Source organism: Gouania willdenowi, chromosome 16 (genome assembly GCF_900634775.1).
Source record: "Gouania willdenowi chromosome 16, fGouWil2.1, whole genome shotgun sequence".
In the NCBI taxonomy this organism is placed as follows: domain Eukaryota; kingdom Metazoa; phylum Chordata; class Actinopteri; order Blenniiformes; family Gobiesocidae; genus Gouania; species Gouania willdenowi.
Genome location: NC_041059.1, coordinates 22,768,613 through 22,788,752, shown reverse-complemented (window position 1 = coordinate 22,788,752; position 20,140 = coordinate 22,768,613). Strand labels below are relative to the sequence as shown.

The window sequence follows — 20,140 nt, the reverse complement described above, 5'->3', positions numbered from 1 at the left end:
AATGACTTAAATATTTTTGAACCGGGCTGTATGCACACAGACAACCTGACTCTGAAACCAAATGTTTTTTTTTCTCTCCATTGGGTGACACTGGTTCTGTTTTCCTTCAGTGTGGTGAGATGGAAGCACATGATGAACTGGCTCTGGTCTTAACCAGAGGACTGGAGCTGGACACACAGAGGTCTAGTAGAGACTCCATCCAGTGCTCCAGTGGCTACAGCACGCAGACCAACACACCCTGCTGCTCCGAAGACACTATACCATCTCAAGGTACGCAGTGCAAAACAACACAACTAGCCCACATATGTTAAGGCCCAAATTTGGCCCTTTAGAACAGTATTTTGTCAAATAAGGGTCCGCAATGGCGCTACAGGGGGTACTTGAGAGAAAGTGGAAAATTAATAAACAAAAGCATTCAAAATATAAGGTTTTATGTTGGTGGTTAAGGATGCTGGCCTTGTAATCAGAGGGTTCCCGGTTCAAGCCTCACCTGGGCCATCACTGTGGGATGTTGAGCAAGTGCCGTAACCCCGAACAGCTCCCCAGGCGCCGCAAAATGGCTGCCGACTGCTCCCCAGGGATGGGTTAAATTGCAATGGACAAATTTCAATATATATGTGTAACAACATATATACACGATGAATAAAGGCTTAAAGCCCAGTTTAATTAAAATGATCATCATAATAATAATGATGAAAATGATTAGAACATGAACTGAAAATACAAGGTTCAGTCTTGAAGGATGACCAAAACTATAAAAATGCATCCATTCAGGAGGCTCTAAATACTGTTTCATTCTACTTATTTACAATGTGTGTTATCACACATTCATTCCATCATTATGCTCTATATTTGTTTTGTTTTTTTATAGAAAACTGAGCAAAATCTTGTAGTCGGACAAAGTGGGTACTTGGATTTAGAAGTAAGAGAAAAGGGGTACTTGCTCCAAAAAAGTAAAAATGATTGGAAAAAACATTAAATGTTTTGAAAGTTACAGATTAATTCAGATGTAGATTTCTCAACCCCATCAAATACAAAAAATGTAATAAAACCCACTATATTTGCAGAGCTCAGTTTCCAGTTCTAGTCTTTTTAATCTGAAATTCTCAGATTTTTTTCCAAAATATGGCAAATTTTCCTCAAATTGTGCCATGAAGTTTCCTCAAATTCCGGGAAATTTAAGTGAAGATCCCGCAGGGACTGATATACTCCCATACTTTATTATTCATATACAGTATAATTTATATGTGGAAGTGCAAACCAGGGCACATTACTGTTGAATTTGCTCTTTTTCCTACTTAAGCTCAAACTGGTCCGTATTTGGCCACTGAACTAAAATGAGTTTGACACCCCTGATCTTACCAGTTTGATTGAATATATTTCACTACCACAATCCTGTTGAGTCAGACTCTCTTTCTCTGTGTGTGTTTGTGCCGTTTAGTTTCTGATTATGACTACTTTTCTATGGCTGGAGACCAAGATCCTGATCAGCAGCAGCAGCCTGACTTTGATAAGTCCTCCACCATCCCCAGGAACAGTGACATCAGTCAGTCCTACAGACGCATGTTCCAGACTAAACGTCCGGCCTCTACAGCCGGCCTGCCCAGCACACAGCCTCCCTACGCTGGACAGGGAGTCTACCATTCTACCGCTCCCTATCCCACCACTCCCAGCCCAACAGGAGCTTATTATAACCCCTCTACACCTGCCACGCCATATAACCCCACCCTTCCAGGTGAACTGCATCGCTCTTATAAAGGTAGACTTTTTACTGCTATTTGTTTGTTTGTCTGTTAGCAGGATTATGTCAAGAGAACTTCATGGATTTTGACCAAATTGTACCAATAAGTTGACCTTACGCCAGAGATGGGAAACTTCTATCAGAGCAGGGCCCACAGAAATGTGATTGTCTGACCCGAGGGCCAAATTATGAACATTTATGATAGCATTTAGTATAATGACTTATCAGAGCATAAACACAGGAAACAACAAAGGGTTTTTTCTCTGTGGTCCTTTTGTGTGGGTTTTCTTGGTGTTTTTTTTAGTTCATTTTCTCAATATGTTGATTTTTTTTTTTGTTGCCTTTTTGTGTTTTTCGAGTCATGTGTGTTATTGTTATATTTTTTATGTTATTGTCTTTTTGTGCAATGTCGTTGGTATTTTGTGTGTCTTTAAAGTCCTTTTGTGTATGTTTTTGTTTTTGTAGTCATTTTGAGTGGTGTTTAAGTGGTTGTTTAGTGTGTCTTTGTTATCATTTTGTTTACTTTTGTTGACATTTTGTTCATTTTACTGTCATTTTCCGTGTTTCTGGAGTTTTGTGTGTTATGTTGGGCTTTATATACCTTCCATCTTCATGAATTACAATTTTCCTTTGAGAGCCGCACAAGATTAGAACGAGGGCCACATGTGGCCCTCGGGCCTCACGCCATTGATGCTAACATTACATTTTGGAGGGGATTCGGATCAATATACTGATTCTGGATCAGTTTCAAAAAATTTAAAAATCTCTCATTCATTTAATTTGATTTCTTTTATTTGTTTGTTTGATTGCAGAAACAAGAAAGAAAAACAAAAAGGAACAAAAAACGGAACGCCAACAGAGAAAACTATTAAAGATTTTCAAAATAATATATACGATCCATGTACACTTATTTGTAACAAAAGGAGAATAAGTACATGTTTTGTTAGTTGTTATTGTGCCGTGTGTGATGGGATTAACAGAAATTCACACAATAATTCAAATTTCCGTTTCTTTTATATCTCTTAGGTCACGGACCACTTATCATCACCCCCGGAGTTGCCACAATCCGTCGCACCCCCTCTTCCAAACCCTCTGCTCGCCGCGCAGGCTCTGTAGGTGGTACTGGTCCCATCCCTATCCGTACTCCTGTAATACCAGTGAAGATCCCCACTGTGCCCGACTCGTCCACTGCAGTGAACGGCTGCAGGAGCCTTAACGGGACCGCAGGCGGAGACGAACGGTTCACAGGACTAGAGGACAGCGTCCCGCTACCTGTGATGTCCTGGAGCGGACAGGCTTCAACCAACCCTCCCACTGTTCCTCTGTCCAACCAGCACGTCAAGCAGCGGCTGCAGGGAGAGGAAGAGGAGGAGGAGGTCAGTGAACAGGAAGAAGGTAATATGCTTGTAGCCATCCGCAAGGGGGTCAAGCTGAAGAGCACCGTCACTAACGATCGCTCGGCGCCACTCATCGCCTGATTCCTGAAGTGGGAACGTCCTTCCACTACAGTGTGCATTCACTAATTTAGCTTTAGGAACATGACATTTTTTATCTTTAACACAAACAAAACAAAGCACGGCATATAATTAGTGGCGTTAGAAAAAATATAATTTAATATGCATATTGTCTCACAAATTCCTCAGATATAAATAACCTGAAGGAATGATCACAAGCCACTATGTGATTCACTTGGCAATTGCGTGAAAAATGCAGAAAAGTTTTCCTATTTTATTATATAAAACTAGATTCAGGCTCACCTGTGTCAGATGAGTGTCAAGCAGACATTTGTGCCCGTGTTGATTAATGACTTAAAAGGACAAAGCAGCACTTAATATACACAAAACCTTTGTGAATGTGAAAGGATCACTCAGGAGAGCATTTACGCACCACAGGATTATTCTGCATTCTGACTGCCTGCCTGCCTGTGACTATGTGCTAATGCTAATGCTAAAGTACTGGGAGCTCTATGGAAGGAACTTTGACTTCACTGTTGTTCACCAACTCCTGCACTGGGATGACTTCCTTCAACAGACAGAGCAGCTCTTTCACTTTCAGGACTAAATCACATTATTCATCAGCCCACACAACATCCATCTGCCAGAGAGGGACCAACACAGTTAGCGACAAGAAGAAAAAACAAACTTTGTGTCAAAGCGTCATCCACGCAGCTGCGGCGTCACATGTGACTTTGAGACACTATATTATTTGTCTCCTTTATGTTGTGTTTTCCTATAGTTTGTAAATGACTTTGCACACATTTTCTCCTCCTCGTGTCTCCACTGTGACAAAAATCCTTCAGTTTTTCATCCCTAAACACAACATGTCGTCTTAATGTTTGAGCCCTTTCTTTGTTTGGATTTGTATCGTTTGCTGCATGTTGATTTATCTTAGCATCATTTATAAGAAGCACTAAGATGGCTGCAGCTAATCCGATTTATGCATTTTTAGATATTTTCTAGAAGCTAAAGTGAAATAATTTTGATAAAGCAGTGATCATTGCTGCCACATGTGTTTGTATCTTTGTTGTATTTTTGGTTTAAATGCATGCTACACAAAGGCTAACCGGCTTTTGATTTGTGTCTGAAATAACAGATCGACTGCATAATTTAACAAATGTTCATAGAATTTAGATTTTACAAGTTTATTTTTAGTTAAATCTGGGCAGATATAATCGTATTTACTGATGGTGTTCAACTAGGATAACAGGTTAATTACTGTATGTAATAAATTTGTTTAACCACTGCGAGACCATAAAATACTCCGGCACACATTAAACTGTAAATATGACTTCTCTGTGTATTGATAAGTTCATGGATTCACAAAAGTTGTAATTTATTTTATTTTTCACTCATTCACATGCTTTTTTTTTTTTTTAATCCACCTGTCTCTATTTTTATATCTTGTAGAAAATGTCAAAGGTTTCGTCTTTATTATTTGATAATATACAAATCTGTAAGTCTGTTTGGTCGAATATTTACAATCTGTCTTCAGTTACTCTCTGAAGTCTCACATTTCACACGTACTATTTAGTTTTTTAACAGTTCATGTGTTGATATTAAAGTGCGCTGAGATTAATTTGTTAAAACAAGGTTGGGCTTTGATCCTCATCAGTATTAGGAGTCGTGCATTAGGCACGGCTGCACATACTTCTGTTTTAGTTCAGTTGGAACAAATTTGAATTAACGAATACTGAAAAAAAAAAAAAAACATGACAACATGCAAGCTTTTTTGTAATGACCCTATGGATGGTTAAAATCAATTGTACATGGTTTTTGTTTTGCATCCATTCATCCGTTTGTGCGTTTTTTGAACTTGTATTTACCCATATTTAAATTTCTACCATAAATATATATTATATATTGCCAAATGTCAGTATATCCTATATGAATAAGAGGTTTATAGTTTGTGAAAATTTTAAAATGACTGTTGAGTCTGTTTTGCTAGTTAAGTTTGTAGCTTCTGTTTCCCTTGAAAGAGAGTTGAGCTCTCCGTTAGTCCCTGTATAGAACAGCCTGTGATGCAGTGTTTTTTCAGGAGGCAAAAGTTGTTTATTTTTGTCTTGTGACAGCTTTAGCGGCATAATAAAAAAAATAAAATAAACATACATTTTGCATCGAGTGAACGTGTGTTTGTTTTATTTCATGTGCAGCTCTTGACATTTTTCCAAATGACTGAAAAGTTTAGTGATCTATAATATAGTTGCTTTATGTGTTTGGTAACTTTAGCTTCTTCATTTTTTCCTTTACAGCTTCACCATCCCCACACCAAGATTTATTGAACTGTTTCATGATCCAATATTGATGAGTGAATTTAGTGTGGATTAACTGGACTGGTTTATGGAATCCAGACCAGAACACCTTTGGAATTAATAATAACAGAATCTCCCAATGAACACCCATATGCTTAGTTTATGCAGTGTATCATATTAAAGACAATATTTTATTTACGATATCAGCAAAAAAAAAATATATATATATATATTGGCCTCATCTAAAAGCTCCGATACAAGCAGTCCATCCCTGCCCTTCTATTCAGCAGGTAAAAAAAATTTAAAAATGACTGAAGTTAACTTGAACTGTCATTTTCTTCTGTAATATAATTTGTTTTTATTGGATTTTGAGGTTATTCTTCAGGGTCTAATGCATTTTTTATTTTCATCCGTCCATTTTCTGCCTCCTATTCATGGTGGAGTCACGGGGGCACCATCCTTAGCAGCAAGACCCAGACTTTCATTTCACTTTCTCAGCTCTTCCCAGGGAATCCAGATGTGTTCCCAGGCCAGGAAAATTAATGTTTGCCACTTCTGCTGTGCTGAGATTGTTCATTCAGTTTCAAAGTTAATGTTATTGGAAAATGAATTTTTGCTACTTCCGCTGTGCTTTTTCCTAACTAAAAACATGATTATGATATAACTCAATACGAAAAGGAATAATTTATTTTCCAAAAAACAGGATTATAATATACATTGTAATAAATAACAGTTAACTTAATGTAATAATGTCCAATTCAAAACAGATGCTGATTAATAAGAACGTACTTTACAATAATAAGCTGTTGTATTCATAAAAAATTAGCAGCATATTTGAAATATTTAAAATACATCATTACACTTCTTAATGCACAATATTAACATATTGTATTCTCAGTATGACAAGTTGCGCATGGCAATTCCAGCACGGGTACAATCGCAGTACATGATACACTTCTCAATGCGGAGAAGCAACGGCTCTACTTTGAGCTCCTCTCGGATGACTGGGCTTCATTTTTTATTTATCCTATCCAAGTGTTTAAGTTAAACTAGGAATGTGACGGGATCTGGATATGGCGATATATCGCAATATTTTAGGCATCAAATTTATTTATTTTTTTTTCAAAACCTTTTCTGATTTTTCACTAAAATGTGCAGGTAAGTCTTCACAGAAATGTTGTCACTGTTTGTTGAAGGAACCACTATATTGTTTAGTGGAATATTTCACTATAATGGTGTCACTGGTAAGAAAGACCCTATGTTTTGTTTACATAAAGCACTATTGGAGATACTTACTGGTTTACATTGGTATGTTGACACTTATTTACAGAAATGTTGCACTAAAATAGTGTCACTGTTCATAGGACACTTTTCAATTTATTGTCTTTCAGAGATAGAAAATAAAAATTGTATTTTTTCACTTAATCTTTTTTTTTTCTTCTCGTCATATCATAGATTATTGTAGATTGATTTCTGACCAATATATCAATAATCGCAGTATCGTCATATCGTGAGATAATCGTATCGCGAGGTACCCAGAGGTTCCCACCCCTAAGTTAAACTAGTGGTTATCTGTTTTTGCTTTTTTGTTGGGTTTTTGTTATTATTTGATTTATTTATGTTATTTTTCAAGATCTTATTTTTAAGGTTAAAATGTACGTCACACACTGCTAATAATACATGGATCCCTTTTTATAAATTGTTCTGTATTTGAGTAATATGACTTGATCAAGCCTTTACTAACATTATGCACTAAAAACAAGTCATAAAAGTACGTGTGATTCGTGCTGATTTTGTATGTAATTGATATCGGTATCATCAAAGGCTCGAGGCAGCGATATCGGCATCGTATCGGGAAGTTCAAAAGTTGGGACACCCCTACTGAAAATATATCCTGTAAATTTTGAAAACATTCATAATAACTCTAGGGTTGTTTTACACCTGCTGAGCTTTATAATTACTAGTACAGTGCCCGTCGGACGTATGCATTCATGTGGGAGCATAAGGGGTATAATTGCGTATTTTTGTGCATTTTTTGTATAATTATTGTTTTTGTTACTCATTTTTATATTTTTTTGTTGGATGTATTTTTCTGTCAATTTTGTATGTTTTTGGAGTCATTATGTGTATTTTTGTATCTTTCTGTTGTCTTTTTGTGCATTTTTTTGTATAATTATTGTTTTTTGTTGCCATTGCAGTGTGATTCTGGAATCTTCTTGTGTATTTTTGTATCTTTTTTTTTTTTTAGTGTAGTTTTGTGCATTTCTGTTGTTATTTTGTGCATTTTCGTATAAATATTTAGTTTTGCTCCACGCACACAGACATGCCTTGCTTTTATAGGTAGGTAGGTAGATGTAGTTAAGGATGTATCCAAGATAAAATTCATATTTACAATCGAGGTTAAAAACAGCAATAAACCAGTTTTCAGTGTTTCACAAGGCTGGTGATAATCAACAACTACCATAGAACAACATTGGAATCAAATATGCACCATAGAAAATGATGTGTTATTTGGTTTTCACCACTAGGGGGTGATATTAGCCAAGGTTTTCTAAACACTGGCTCTGGTTATTTCTGGGGGGCTGACTCATACATCATCTTCATCTTCCTCAGGAAATCAATCTTCTCCACCAAAACAAAAGAAAGAAGAACCAGTTGGAAAAGTCTAAAAAAAAAAAAGAATAAATACCACACTACTGCCTTTGGATTTGCATTCCTCTTTACATACTCAGACTACGAGAAACGACTAAATTCCATGTTGTCATGTTTTCTCAGGGTGTGGAGGACTGAGGTCTGTGTGAATGAGTCACATACCACATGTAGGCAGCAAAGGGAGGGTTAGAGACACATGGGAAAGAGAGGAAAACAACACTAATGTTATCCAAAATGTCAGAAAAAAAAAAAAAAAAGTGAATAAATCTCACCCATAGCCTTCTACCTGGATTAAAGTCACACGGCAAAGTAAATATCTGTAAATAAGCATTATCAATATTCTCTCTCTTCAAAACCACATTATCAACATTAATGTCAGCATTAGGCAATATTATCGGCCGATATTTACCCTAGAATGTAATAGTGGTTGACATCAGTATCCATTGTTAAATGTGTTGTTGTTTGAGGCAAAAATATGAAAAGTGGAGTTAATGTGTTGGAGATCAATAGAGAAATAAATAGTGTGACTTTAGATAATAAAGAATTTTTTTTTTAAAATAATTAGCATATACCGGTACTGTGCTGTGTATCAACATGTTTGACTGTAAAGGCTATTGTAAACATATTCCTGCAAATTCTTATTTTTTAGTTTCATCGAAGATGATGTTTGAAAAAAAATCAAAACTTTATCTCGAAACCTGATTTTTTAATTTTTTTTTTATTTTTTTTAATTTTTTTTACAGCATTTTTAATTTTGCTCCTATGTAAACAATTGGAGTCAATGCAAAAATATTTCCTTTTTAGTTACTTTTTAACCAAAAAAAATAAATAAACATCAATGTTTGAAACAAATTACAAACATCTCCATGCTGTCTAGATGCAATATGTGCATTTTTTATTTATTTATATTTTTATCCTAAATTGATTATCCATGTAAAATGTGTCTTTAAACGCTAACAGCTGTCGTCTTGCGTGACTGGTTTAGTCGATTAGTGAAGCTACAGGTGACATTTCCATGTTCTAATTAGCTCAGTGACACAGATGATGCTCCATCATGAAATATTTATGGATTAATGATCTGTTTGACTGATTTTCTGACTAATCATTGCAGCTGTAGAGTTCCTATAATGAGCGACAACAAGTTTTAAACATATGCACCAGACTTGTTTTGTGATAATTAACTAGAACATCATCTCTTGAGTTCAAACCTCAACTGATGTAAAAAGCTCATGAGAATGTCACCTTAGTCGTCTGCCTACATTCTGCTTTTTTGCTCAGAAAAGCCTATAATTGCCTGGCCCCCAACCATTGCTGCACAGCAGCTATAATCTGTTTTTGGGTGTGTGTGTAATGTAATGGCTATGGATAGAATGTCGGTATATTGATATGGCAACCGTACGGATAGCCACTGCCTTTCAAAAATAGCTGTTGAAAACACATATATAATCTTTTTTTTTTTTTTTTTCAGAATCAGAAAAAAACGTTATTTATCCCCGAGGGGTAATTAGAAAGGCAAAGAGTGACATAATAATAATAATAATAATAATAATAATAATAATAATAATAATAATAATAATAATAATAAATAAATAAATAAATAAATAAATAAATAAATAAATAAATAAATAAAAACAGCACTAGTAATAATAATTATACACACACATGCAGAAAACAAGGAGGTTGTAAGGTAAACTGATTAACAAGGTGCAATTGAATAATAAGCTGCCAAATGCAATTTTAAAAAAAAGCATAAATCTAAATATTTTCCTGTGCAACATGCATTTCACAGCATGTCTGTCAGATGAAAAGTTTCTTTCAAAATAAAAGACAAGTCCAACATGAGACATTTTGACCAGCTGTCCGCGACCCACTAGTTGAGAATCACTGGTGTAGACCATTTATCAAAAAAATAAAATGAAGTAACATGAAGGCTATTTAGCAGATGATAAACACTGTGGATGTAATGTAACTACCCTCAGATTAAGCCGAAGTGAGTTCAGAATGGTTAAAAAGTTCAAGAAAACGAGTCGGGCCAGATATTTATAGGCTGACCGTGCGTGCGTGCCGTGACGTCAGAGTTACGCAGGGAGGAAAGCTGGCCTCCTATTGGCTGTCTGCTTTCAGCTCTACTCCATCCTGTCAGCGGACGGAGACGAGCAGGCGAAAATGCGAGTGTGTTAAAAAATACAGCTTTCAGCTGAATGTCGGAGGTTTATGTGTACACGGTCTAACCGCGGCTGAAGGAGACCCGTATGTTGAGGAGCAGTTCCGGGTCGTCCAAGGCTTGTGGAGGCTGCTGGACGGGACAGCGGAGCATCGACCGAGGTGCGTCCGATTAGACAAGTTTTTACATCGGTTTCAACAACTGTCTTTGTATGTAGCCTCAGTACATGGTAGTAAAGGCTGGGTTCATATCAGTCTGTCTGTGTGTTAAAACAGCAGGTTAATGAAGTGAAGGCTTTTCAATGCAGTGCCTCGTGTGTTGTACAGTGTGAAGACATGACTCGTTAGGTCATAGTCAGCGTTGTTCACCGCCTGCACTGATAACCAGGCCTGTCCTGTCCTCCATCAGGTCCGCGGCACACTGCTCTCCCTCCGCCCGTCAGAGATGCTGCCCTGCCTGCAGAGAGTCCTGCGGCCCTGCCTGTCCCTGAGAGCCGGGACGGGGCTAACCAGAGCCGGACTGCGTAACATCCAGACCACCGCAGCTGCTGCTTCTTCTTCCCAGGGACGGCTCACCACCGCCCTGGTGCAGCGGTGTCACCTCGGAACACACCCGCTGAAGGAGGCCGTGGAGCCCCTGAACTCCCCCCAGGGAGCCAAGGAGTTTATCTACAGTCTGCACCCGACCGAACGCACCTGTCTGCTGCGAGAGCTGCACAGGTTCGAGTCCATAGCCATCGCCCAAGGTAGGAACTCCACAGTGTTATAAGGTCATTTTTATTATTATTATAGGACTGTAGTGCTGATGGAACCAAGGGAAATCACCAACATGTGTTACAGTTGTGCACTGATACATTTTCATGATTTATTTCTGGTGATATGAGTAAAATCAAAGTGGAGTAGCTTTTAAAAGGTGATATCATCTTCTTGGACTCATCAGCTGAAACAAATCATGAAAAAATGTATTTTCTGAACATTTTTAAAAAAAAAATCGAGTTATTTGCTTTTGCAAATGAACTTTTCATTTGTTAAATATGTTGTCCCTTCTAATATACTATTAAAATTACACATTATCACATTTTTTTTTTAGCATCTCATAAGCAGACGTTGCTGAAAATTGTGTTTCTCTCCTCACAATGAGTTTTTCTCTATTCGGTGTAGTGACGAATCCTTTACAACAGAGGGAAAAAGTTGACTAACCATACTGTACACATGCAAAATGATGTCATACTGAAAACTTGTGCACCTGAACAATCATATTGTTTCATTCTTCAAAAGTATGACCATTACTTTTGCCAAGGAGGTGATGTTTTTGGCAGTGTTTTTTAAAATTTATGTGTCTGTGTGAACAGTGTAACTCAAAAACTAATGGACGGATTTGGACGGACATTTCTGAAATGGGATCAAGGACAACTGATTTGATTTTGGGTTATGATCCAATTCAATATACTGATTATGGATTAGTTTTAAAACATTGATAGATCCCTGTGTTGAGCTCTAGGAGCTGGTTCTACACCACCTCCTGCTGGTGACTTTGCACATTGCATGATGTTAAGTCATTTTTAACGCAGCGTGATTCACACACGACGTACACTCTTTGCTCATTGCGGTGGCGAGTCCCACTGCATGAGCTGGTCACATGATCACCACACTGTTATTGGGTTGACAACAAAACAGAGAGACAAACACTGGGGCATAAAAACGTAAACAGAATGGGAACACATGTTCTAGTCTAGTCATAAGTTCCATTTTATTTTCTGTTTAAAGCATACAACAGCACAGCCACGTGCTAGAAATTTCCTCCAAGCCTTTACAGTGAATGATCAATCGTGGTACCATGATCTGGATCAGTGATCCATATATGTGACAATATCTGGCAAAAAGTAGATTTGGTGCTTGGTGGATATCTGAGCTCTCTGAGTGCTCTTATTATCTATACAATTCAAAACTACACATATATATTTTACAGAAAAAGTGTTTTATCAGTTTTTAAAATTGTGCAGAATGTTTAACACGAATGAATACAACTCTGTGAATAAATGAGGATGTTTATTTTTGCCAGTTCCTTGTTTGAATAACACATGGAAATGAGAAGGAGTGCAGATCTAAGGTCGTTACTCACTAATGCTTAATGGTGTCAGAGTCCCCTCCCAGAGGAGGCTGTGTGAAAAAAATAAACATTAGAGGAAGGGACACACTGGTCCGCACTGCACAAATCACTATTGATTTACAAGAGGCCATTTCCTCTCTTTCACACTTTTATAGGTCAGTGGCTTGTGCTGCTCTAGTGCTTGCAGAATAATATCAGTCATTTTCCATGCCTTTCAAAGATCATCCACTGTTTATTTGATCAGCTCAATCGATTCATATGAAAAATGTGCATCCATAGAGATTAGATTTTCTTCTTTGAGTTACGTCTTTGGAAACGAGTGTTGTACTTTTTCCTCTGTGCTGCTATGCATGTGTAATACGTGTCTGTGTGAAAGAGAATAGCTTAGCCATCAGTGCAGATTGTGGTTCTTCTTTCCGTTCCTAACCACATGCTGGAAGTCTTCCTCTGCTAACCACAAACTTTGAAGCAGATCAATGTTGAACAAAGATCCTGGAAAAAAAAACACAACTGGATGATGGTGGTGGAGAGTTTCACATGACGCTCTGCTAGCCTGAGACAAAGAAGCTCTCATAATGAGACTGCCTTAATAAATACTTTATTACAAGGCTCTTGGTTGCACACTGCATAGAAAAAAGAGAGAAAGCAAACCATTTCTATGTAATGAATAGTGAATAATCACATGGGGGCAGATATTCTTTCTGCTGTTACCTCTGAGGCTGCTTCAAGCTCACTGACATCTTCACCTTGATGCTATAAAAAACCCTGAGGGATTACTTCACCTACTCCAGGCTGAGCCAGTGATTGCTCCAATGGTTGTCTCTCTCTCTCTCTCTCTCTCTCTCTTTGAGCATCCATCAATAATCCACAGTGATGCTGCAGGTACAGAACAAACTACATTTTCCTGACACCCATATCCAGGTTGTTAGAATATAAAGCAGGCTCTGTGACTTTTTAAGAAGTGTTCTGTAATGGATTTGTAATGGTTGTGGGTAGACAATATTGGATGTGTTTGGCCCCAGGTTGTTGACTGAATAAAACATTTTTGGTCACGCAATCATCCTCTGAAACAATATGCATCAAAGTATAGCCCCACCATAGCACATGCACACACAGTGTGTTTACCAGTCAATGTCATGGTCGTTACAGAGCAAAACTATAGTCTTAGTTTGAAAAAGACTAATTAGGAATCATTGTTTAATCTGTGCTACTTGTTCTTGGAACTATCTTTGATTATGTGTAAATGAGGTACTTTGAACATGGCCTTTCTCAGCGAGAGTCCATGTTCAAAGCCAACGTTAGAATTATAGCTGCTGTGCAGCAATGTTCGGCGCCAGGCAGTTGTAGACAAAAGAAGACAGTAGCTCATAGCATGTAAAGGAATAACAGCTGTCAAGGAACAAGTTATTAAGACAAAAACCATAAAATACACATATCGCATCATGACACCATGGGAATGTTAGTAAAAAAATTTTTTTTTTGGCTCCATAATTGAAAAATGTATATTTAAGAATGCCATTTTTGGATTGACGCCAATTGTTAGCATGAAAATGTATTTAGCAAGAATCTGCAAGTATATGCAGTATTTACAATGCAGTTTACAGTCAAACATTTTGATGCACTGTTCGGTCAGTTTTGGATGCATCAAAAATCTGTGTGGATTGTTTGTGTGGGACAGTCTGAAGATGTGATGCAGTAAGTTTAGTGTCAATTGATCAAAAATTGTGGAAGGAGATAGGTTTAATAAAAAAACAGAGTAATGGACTTCACAAGTTGCAAAAGGTTTAAATGACGTTTCTTTAGTATTGATGCTACATTTTGGTGAAAGTGACAAATCTGTAGCACACATGATTTATTTGTTTGTTGTGAATTATTATTATTAAAATATTGAACTTCAAAGGCTTGGTAGCTGTAGCACCACCTTTAAGATGATTGGCTTGTTTTTTTCAGCTGAGGCATTCTGACATGAGACTGAATCTTCGTGCAGAAATTGGTGATTGTTCGCACATAGGAAGTTGCATTTCCTCAGAAGAAGAAGAAATTTGTTTATAATTTGAAATGCAAACTTTATGTGTCATTTGTTGCCTTTTTTGTATATGCAGATAAGCTCTATAAGGTTTTTTCTAAATGTTGTCAATTCACACAATAATTAAAAAAAAAAAAAAAAAAAAAGAGTTAAGAAGTGGACAGACACATGTTCAAGCTCAGAGTCATGGCAGTATTGACTTTTTGTTCCTTGTTTAAGGAGATGGAGGATCTATCATTTGTCTTCTACAGTCAGATTGTGTTTGCCTGAGGCCTGAGTCATTGGTGGATGCCATTATTGTTTATTAAAAAAAACAAAAAAAAAACCCTGCAGAACTGCTGAGCGTTTATTGTTGTTTACTGAGTTGTCTGTAATTACACTGCCACAGATGGTGATTAAGTCTTACATTCAATGTTTATTTAACAGTTGTTGTTTTTTTTGTTTTTTTAACACAAATGGTTGCATGCCAAAATAAAATGCTGCAAGCGTCTGTTCAATGAACACTTTGATATTATCATTTTACTTAATTAACCTCCATGGAGTTAATATATTTCCATAATTTAATGAACTTGAATATTTTCAGGCCATTTCTTAGACAGATGAAAGAATGGGTGGGTGAGTACGTAAATGTGTGTAGCTTCTCAAACATTTGAAACAGTAAACTTTGGCATTTCATTACCATTTCTGAGCAATGATCTATTTCCCTTTTTTTTACTGTCTGTCCAAAATTATAGATTAAATTATTTTTGATATAAGAAATGCAAGAATGAAAGCATTCAAGTAAATTTGAAAGTTTTTGATTGGATTGCAGATAACTTACCCCCCAAAAATCTCATTGTTTTTCAAAATAAAGACATTTTTTTTTTTAAATAAAAGATTTATTTACTAACTTACATGATTAGCTACCTTTTCTTTCTGAACAATAAGCCACAGGACTTTTAAATCATGCTGTCATGTAGCACTGCCCATCTTAGATACAGCCTTGCTCAACTATCTGCACATAAACATGTTGTTTGTTTCTACATAGACACACGTTTTCCATTCCTTTCTTCTTTGCATTTTTGGTGGTGAATTTCCCCAAGAGGGTCCAGCTGTGTACATCCACATATGTCTACCTGTGTGAAATATGCTTCATGTCAACCATCTGAAAAGAGAGCAAAATATACTACAATATAAGGGATATTCCAACCAAAAGTAAAATGTAAGACTTCAACCAAAGCTTTTTCTAAACTTGTGTTTAAATGTTAGAAGCATGATAGTTAGCAGAGATGCTATTAAACATTTCCATTCAGTTTTTTTGTGTTTTTTGCGCTACTAGTACTAGTACTAACCTCTATGATCTGATCATCTGAACAAGACGTTGGTAGAATTTCCAGTGGGAACGATATTTAAGTTCTTGGTGTAGCTGGACTGCGTAAATCATCAGGGCAGTACGCTAAATGGGCGGGACGTGTTACCAAGGCTCCTCCCGCTGGACCCAGTTGCGCAGTCTCTGGCTCCAAATGACGTCAAATTTTGCAAGATGGAAGCACCCCTAAGCACCGTATTTTGGCTTCAAGAACGTTGACTGGGAACAGCTACAGTGCACGCCTACTGATGTGGACAAACATGAGACACGTGACTGACGTGCGCGCGCATACTCGATGCAGAAACCATGTTGTTTACATATGTGACGCTTGAAAAATTTAAAAATGGCAATGACAGAACCGCTGTTAAGGCTCGAAAATACTTTTTAAGTATGTAGAAATCTTGTCATCTAAGGACGCGGCCGCTTATTTTTTTTTTTTACATTAAGTCTCCTCCTCACTGTCCCACGTCTGCATATCAGTCCATTTACAGCTTTTTATGGTCACTTTTTACTGGATCCAGACTGAGATAGTGCTCCTGTGAACCATCGCCTCAGCAGCGTTGACACGCTTGCGTCTGAACAAACGTAACATTTTTATTTGGTAACTTAATGCCCTGTATTTCTATCAAATTGATTTTTACTTTATCCGGAAGCTTTCAGCACGCTCTCTTTTTCACCGTGTGTGTGTGTGTCACAGACGTCAGCTGTCAGCCTCTCTTTGATAGCACGCAACCATAAGTCTCGTCTATTCTTCTGAAAAGGGTGCCCACCAGCCGGTATATTGTAAAATTTAATTCCTGGATTGTTGGTACTCCTCTTTGTGCAATCAACAACGCAACACAATGGCATTGTGTTGTTTTTATATGAAAACAAAAGTGTTTCAATCGCGTGCCAATGCTAGTACAATGTAGTTCTCCAGTAGTTTTGCACCGAGCCTGCGTGCGCATACACCTAATTTAGTATGCATACGTCACACGAAATGGGTCCATAGTGCCCTGCAGTGGTTACTGGATGTAGTTAAAACAAAGTACAGTAAAAGTAAATTAAAAGAAGCTATGTTTGATATACAGTATGGAGCAGCTTGTTGCTGGAAATGCTCCTTAGTTTTTCATAGATATACTGTATGTATACACATCAATAACATTTAAAAAAAACAACATTTCTACATTCTTTGCTCATATTCTACCTTTTGAAATGCAGGCGAAGAAAAGTAGCAACAAGAAGACAGGTGTTCAGTGTTCACCACTACTTCCTGCGCCTTTTGGAGGAAATCATACATCAGCAACAAAGATTAAATATAGTTTTAACAGCTCCAATATTTCTTCATTTCTAATTAGTTGTATTAAATCTTCTTCCTACCATTTGTGCTCTACTAATGAAGGCGATGCGATGAATGAAGGATAAGCACTGGATTTCCAAACAGCAGAATATCATGAATATTTTTTATCTTTTCAGTACGCCCATATTTTGTATGGATATCTTATTTCTCTTTTCATGCTGAAGTGAAAAGGTGGGAGCTCTCACTGTCGAACTCATTATATTCTGTTTCAACAAATAACAAAGGAGCTCAGCTTCTTTTTCCTCACACTACAGTACCTTGGCTCATATGAAAGTATTATCATGTAAATTCAGTCTGACGGCTGTTGGAGGATATGTGGTTATCATGAGACAGACACGGCCAAATGTGAAATTAGCTGCAACCACGCCTCGCTAAATGAAATGTGTGCAAAGCAGCTGTAAATCATATTCAGTTCCTCTGCTACCACTCGGTTCCTTTTCTGCACTAACTTTGGTTTTCTTTTCATAGTAAATTTTACAAGTTGATAGAGACACAGAACAGCATTTTTTAGTTAGCGCGCTCTGCTGCCAACAGCATGAAGCGATCAAGCTAATTTGTTGGATTTTGCTCATTAAACAAAGTCCCCAATTGTTACCAGTTCAGAACTCACTGTCATAAGATCGATTAATGATTTCATACTCAATGCTTGAAAAAAGGAAATGAAAACAGATGGATTTACTAGAATTCTTTATGAAATATGTTTGAGAGTACTGATTTGTCTCAGTGAGTTCATTGGAGCTCAGTCAACCAAGTTCTACCTATTTACTTGCAGGGATCTCTTAACCAACATATGTCAAACTCAAGGACTGCGGGCCAAGTGTGACCCACCTGATCATCAAGTCAGGCCCTCAGGAAGATTTTGTTTAAAGTAGATAAATTACCATATACATTGTAGATAAAATGCGATGGGGGCTGCAATACTACATTATCTACAATATTAAAAGCTGGGAAATTTTCACAAATTACTCGTAACCCACAGAGTTTAGGCAAATTACATTGCAAATTTTGAGAAAATTAGTAGTAAAGTCAAGGAATGTTCACCAATTGCTGCACTTTCTGAATTTTATCTGAATTTATGCTTTTTCTGGTCTGGCCCACTTGAGATCAAACTGGGTTGTATGTGGCCCTCGAACTAAAATGAGTATGACACCCCTGCCTTAACCGCTGATAATCAATCTCACAATGCATGTGTGTATGTTTATACAAAAATAAGCCCTTTAATGAAAAACTAACATTAAATATTATTCCTGGGTCTCTACTTCTCTGTAATTTACTAATTGCTCTGTTGGGATTTGTCGATTTTTACTTTGTCAGGGCATTGGTTCTCAAACTGGGACGTGCTTTTCAGAAATGGATGATAGACTCATTGGAGATGAAAGATGTGTCTTAGTTCATATTAAAAACTGGTGTTTTGCATTAAGTTTCTCTTCAGTTACCTGACCTTCACACCCTCACACATTTTTTATTTTTAACAGATTTCTCAGTTTTTAAACTTTTCAGCATCACTCAGTCATTGGCACTTTGCCTTGCCATGTGTGATCTTTTTGCTGTAAAGTGTTGCAGTAGCTTTTGCAATAGTCTGGTTTAGTATTTTCTTCTGCTAAAACCCTTGAAAGTATTGGCGTTTTTAACAGAAGACTTTAGTTTGAGTTTGCTTTCTATCATTTAAGAATACGTCTTCCAAACAACTCCAGCTTTTAGCTATCCACCTGTCACTAAACACAATGGTATCAAGGAACCTAAAGAAGGAAATTAAATTAATGATTGATTCTTTTTAATTATGAAGCCAAAACAGATGGATGCAGTCTTAAATTGAATTACTGGCACATGAGAATCCTAAGTAATACCACTGCATACACCACTGCATGTGTCTTTTTTTCTTCATGCGTTTGTGAGAGTTAGATCACACAGCTCTAGCTTAGTTTGTTTTTCCCTAGGATAGTGATTCACAGCCTTTTTTGATTTGTATGTGTTTTCAGAGAATCATCCACAAAAATCTTTGTTGTCCTAATCTAAACAATCAGCAGTACCCAAAGCGCAATGAAAGGTATTCTTGGGATTTAAGAAAACTATCCATCTGTTTTCTGACCGTTTCCTCTTTTTTTTAGGGTCGCGGGGTCTGCTGGTGCCTATCTCCAGCTCTCATTGGGGTACACCCTAGACAGAGCACCAGTCCATCACAGGGCTTAAGAAAACTAGTTTTTCTACATATTTTTTGCCTTCTGCAATGTACTGTACACGTACCTCTGGATGGGGATCACGACTCTACAACATAGTGAATGACACATAATTCCATTCTATCCATTTGAGATAGACTTAAACTTAGTGAAGATCTTTGACACTCTTTTTTTCATGTGCTTTAATTATCAAAGCTGCTAAATTTACTGCAATACTAATTGGCTAAAGTCAGCACACTAAATATTTGGTCAATAATAGGGGTGCGCCGATTGCAATTTTTTAAAAGTCTGACCGGCCGATGCCAATTTTGGCCGATCCCGATTTTTTGTTTATAACTGACATCATACACCTTAAATGTTTCAATCTTATTTTATTGTTAAACATCAACAATACCTGTGAAACAATACAAACATGTTGTTTTAACTGCACATGAGATAGTTATTTAAAATATAAATTAAAAGTTTTGAAAATTTCTGACATATTGACATATTTCAAGTGTTTATTTCTTTTAATGTTGATGATTATAACTGACAACTAATGAAAACCCCAAATTGAGTATCTCAGAAAATTTGAATATTGTAGAGAGGTTCAATATTGAAGACACCTGGTGCCCCACTCTAATCAGCTAATTCAGCTTCAGTTCTGTGGGCTACACAATCATGGGGAAGACTTTTGACTTGACAGTTGTCCAGAAGACGACCATTGACACCTTGCACAAGGAGAGCAAGACACAAAAGGTCATTGCTAAAGAGGCTGGTTGTTCACAGAGCTCTGTGTCCAAGCACATTAATAGAGAGGCGAAGGGAAGGAAAAGATGTGGTGGAAAAAAGTGTAC

The 20,140-nt window shown here is 37.1% G+C and overlaps 2 protein-coding genes across 13 annotated transcripts in view; both read left to right on the top strand.

Annotated features, from left to right (window-relative positions):
- LOC114477637 (metastasis suppressor protein 1-like) overlaps nt 1-4,956 on the top strand; it is a 58,912-nt gene extending 53,956 nt beyond the window's left edge. For 10 of the 12 annotated variants that reach the window (XM_028470075.1, XM_028470072.1, XM_028470069.1 and 7 more), the window contains 3 exons: nt 111-270; nt 1,442-1,759; nt 2,768-4,956. In XM_028470075.1, the coding sequence (XP_028325876.1) occupies nt 111-270; nt 1,442-1,759; nt 2,768-3,219 (930 nt within the window). In that variant the 3' untranslated portion in view covers nt 3,220-4,956. The remainder of the gene's footprint in view (nt 1-110; nt 271-1,441; nt 1,760-2,767) is intronic. The other 2 variants (XM_028470073.1, XM_028470070.1) reach the window with 1 other exon arrangement.
- Nucleotides 4,957-10,270: 5,314 nt separating this feature from the next.
- Nucleotides 10,271-20,140, top strand: part of LOC114478327 (transmembrane protein 65-like) — a 58,322-nt gene continuing 48,452 nt past the window's right edge. Inside the window, exons 1-2 of the mRNA XM_028471325.1 lie at nt 10,271-10,466; nt 10,714-11,050. Coding sequence (XP_028327126.1) covers nt 10,750-11,050 — 301 coding nt within the window. The 5' untranslated portion in view covers nt 10,271-10,466; nt 10,714-10,749. The remainder of the gene's footprint in view (nt 10,467-10,713; nt 11,051-20,140) is intronic.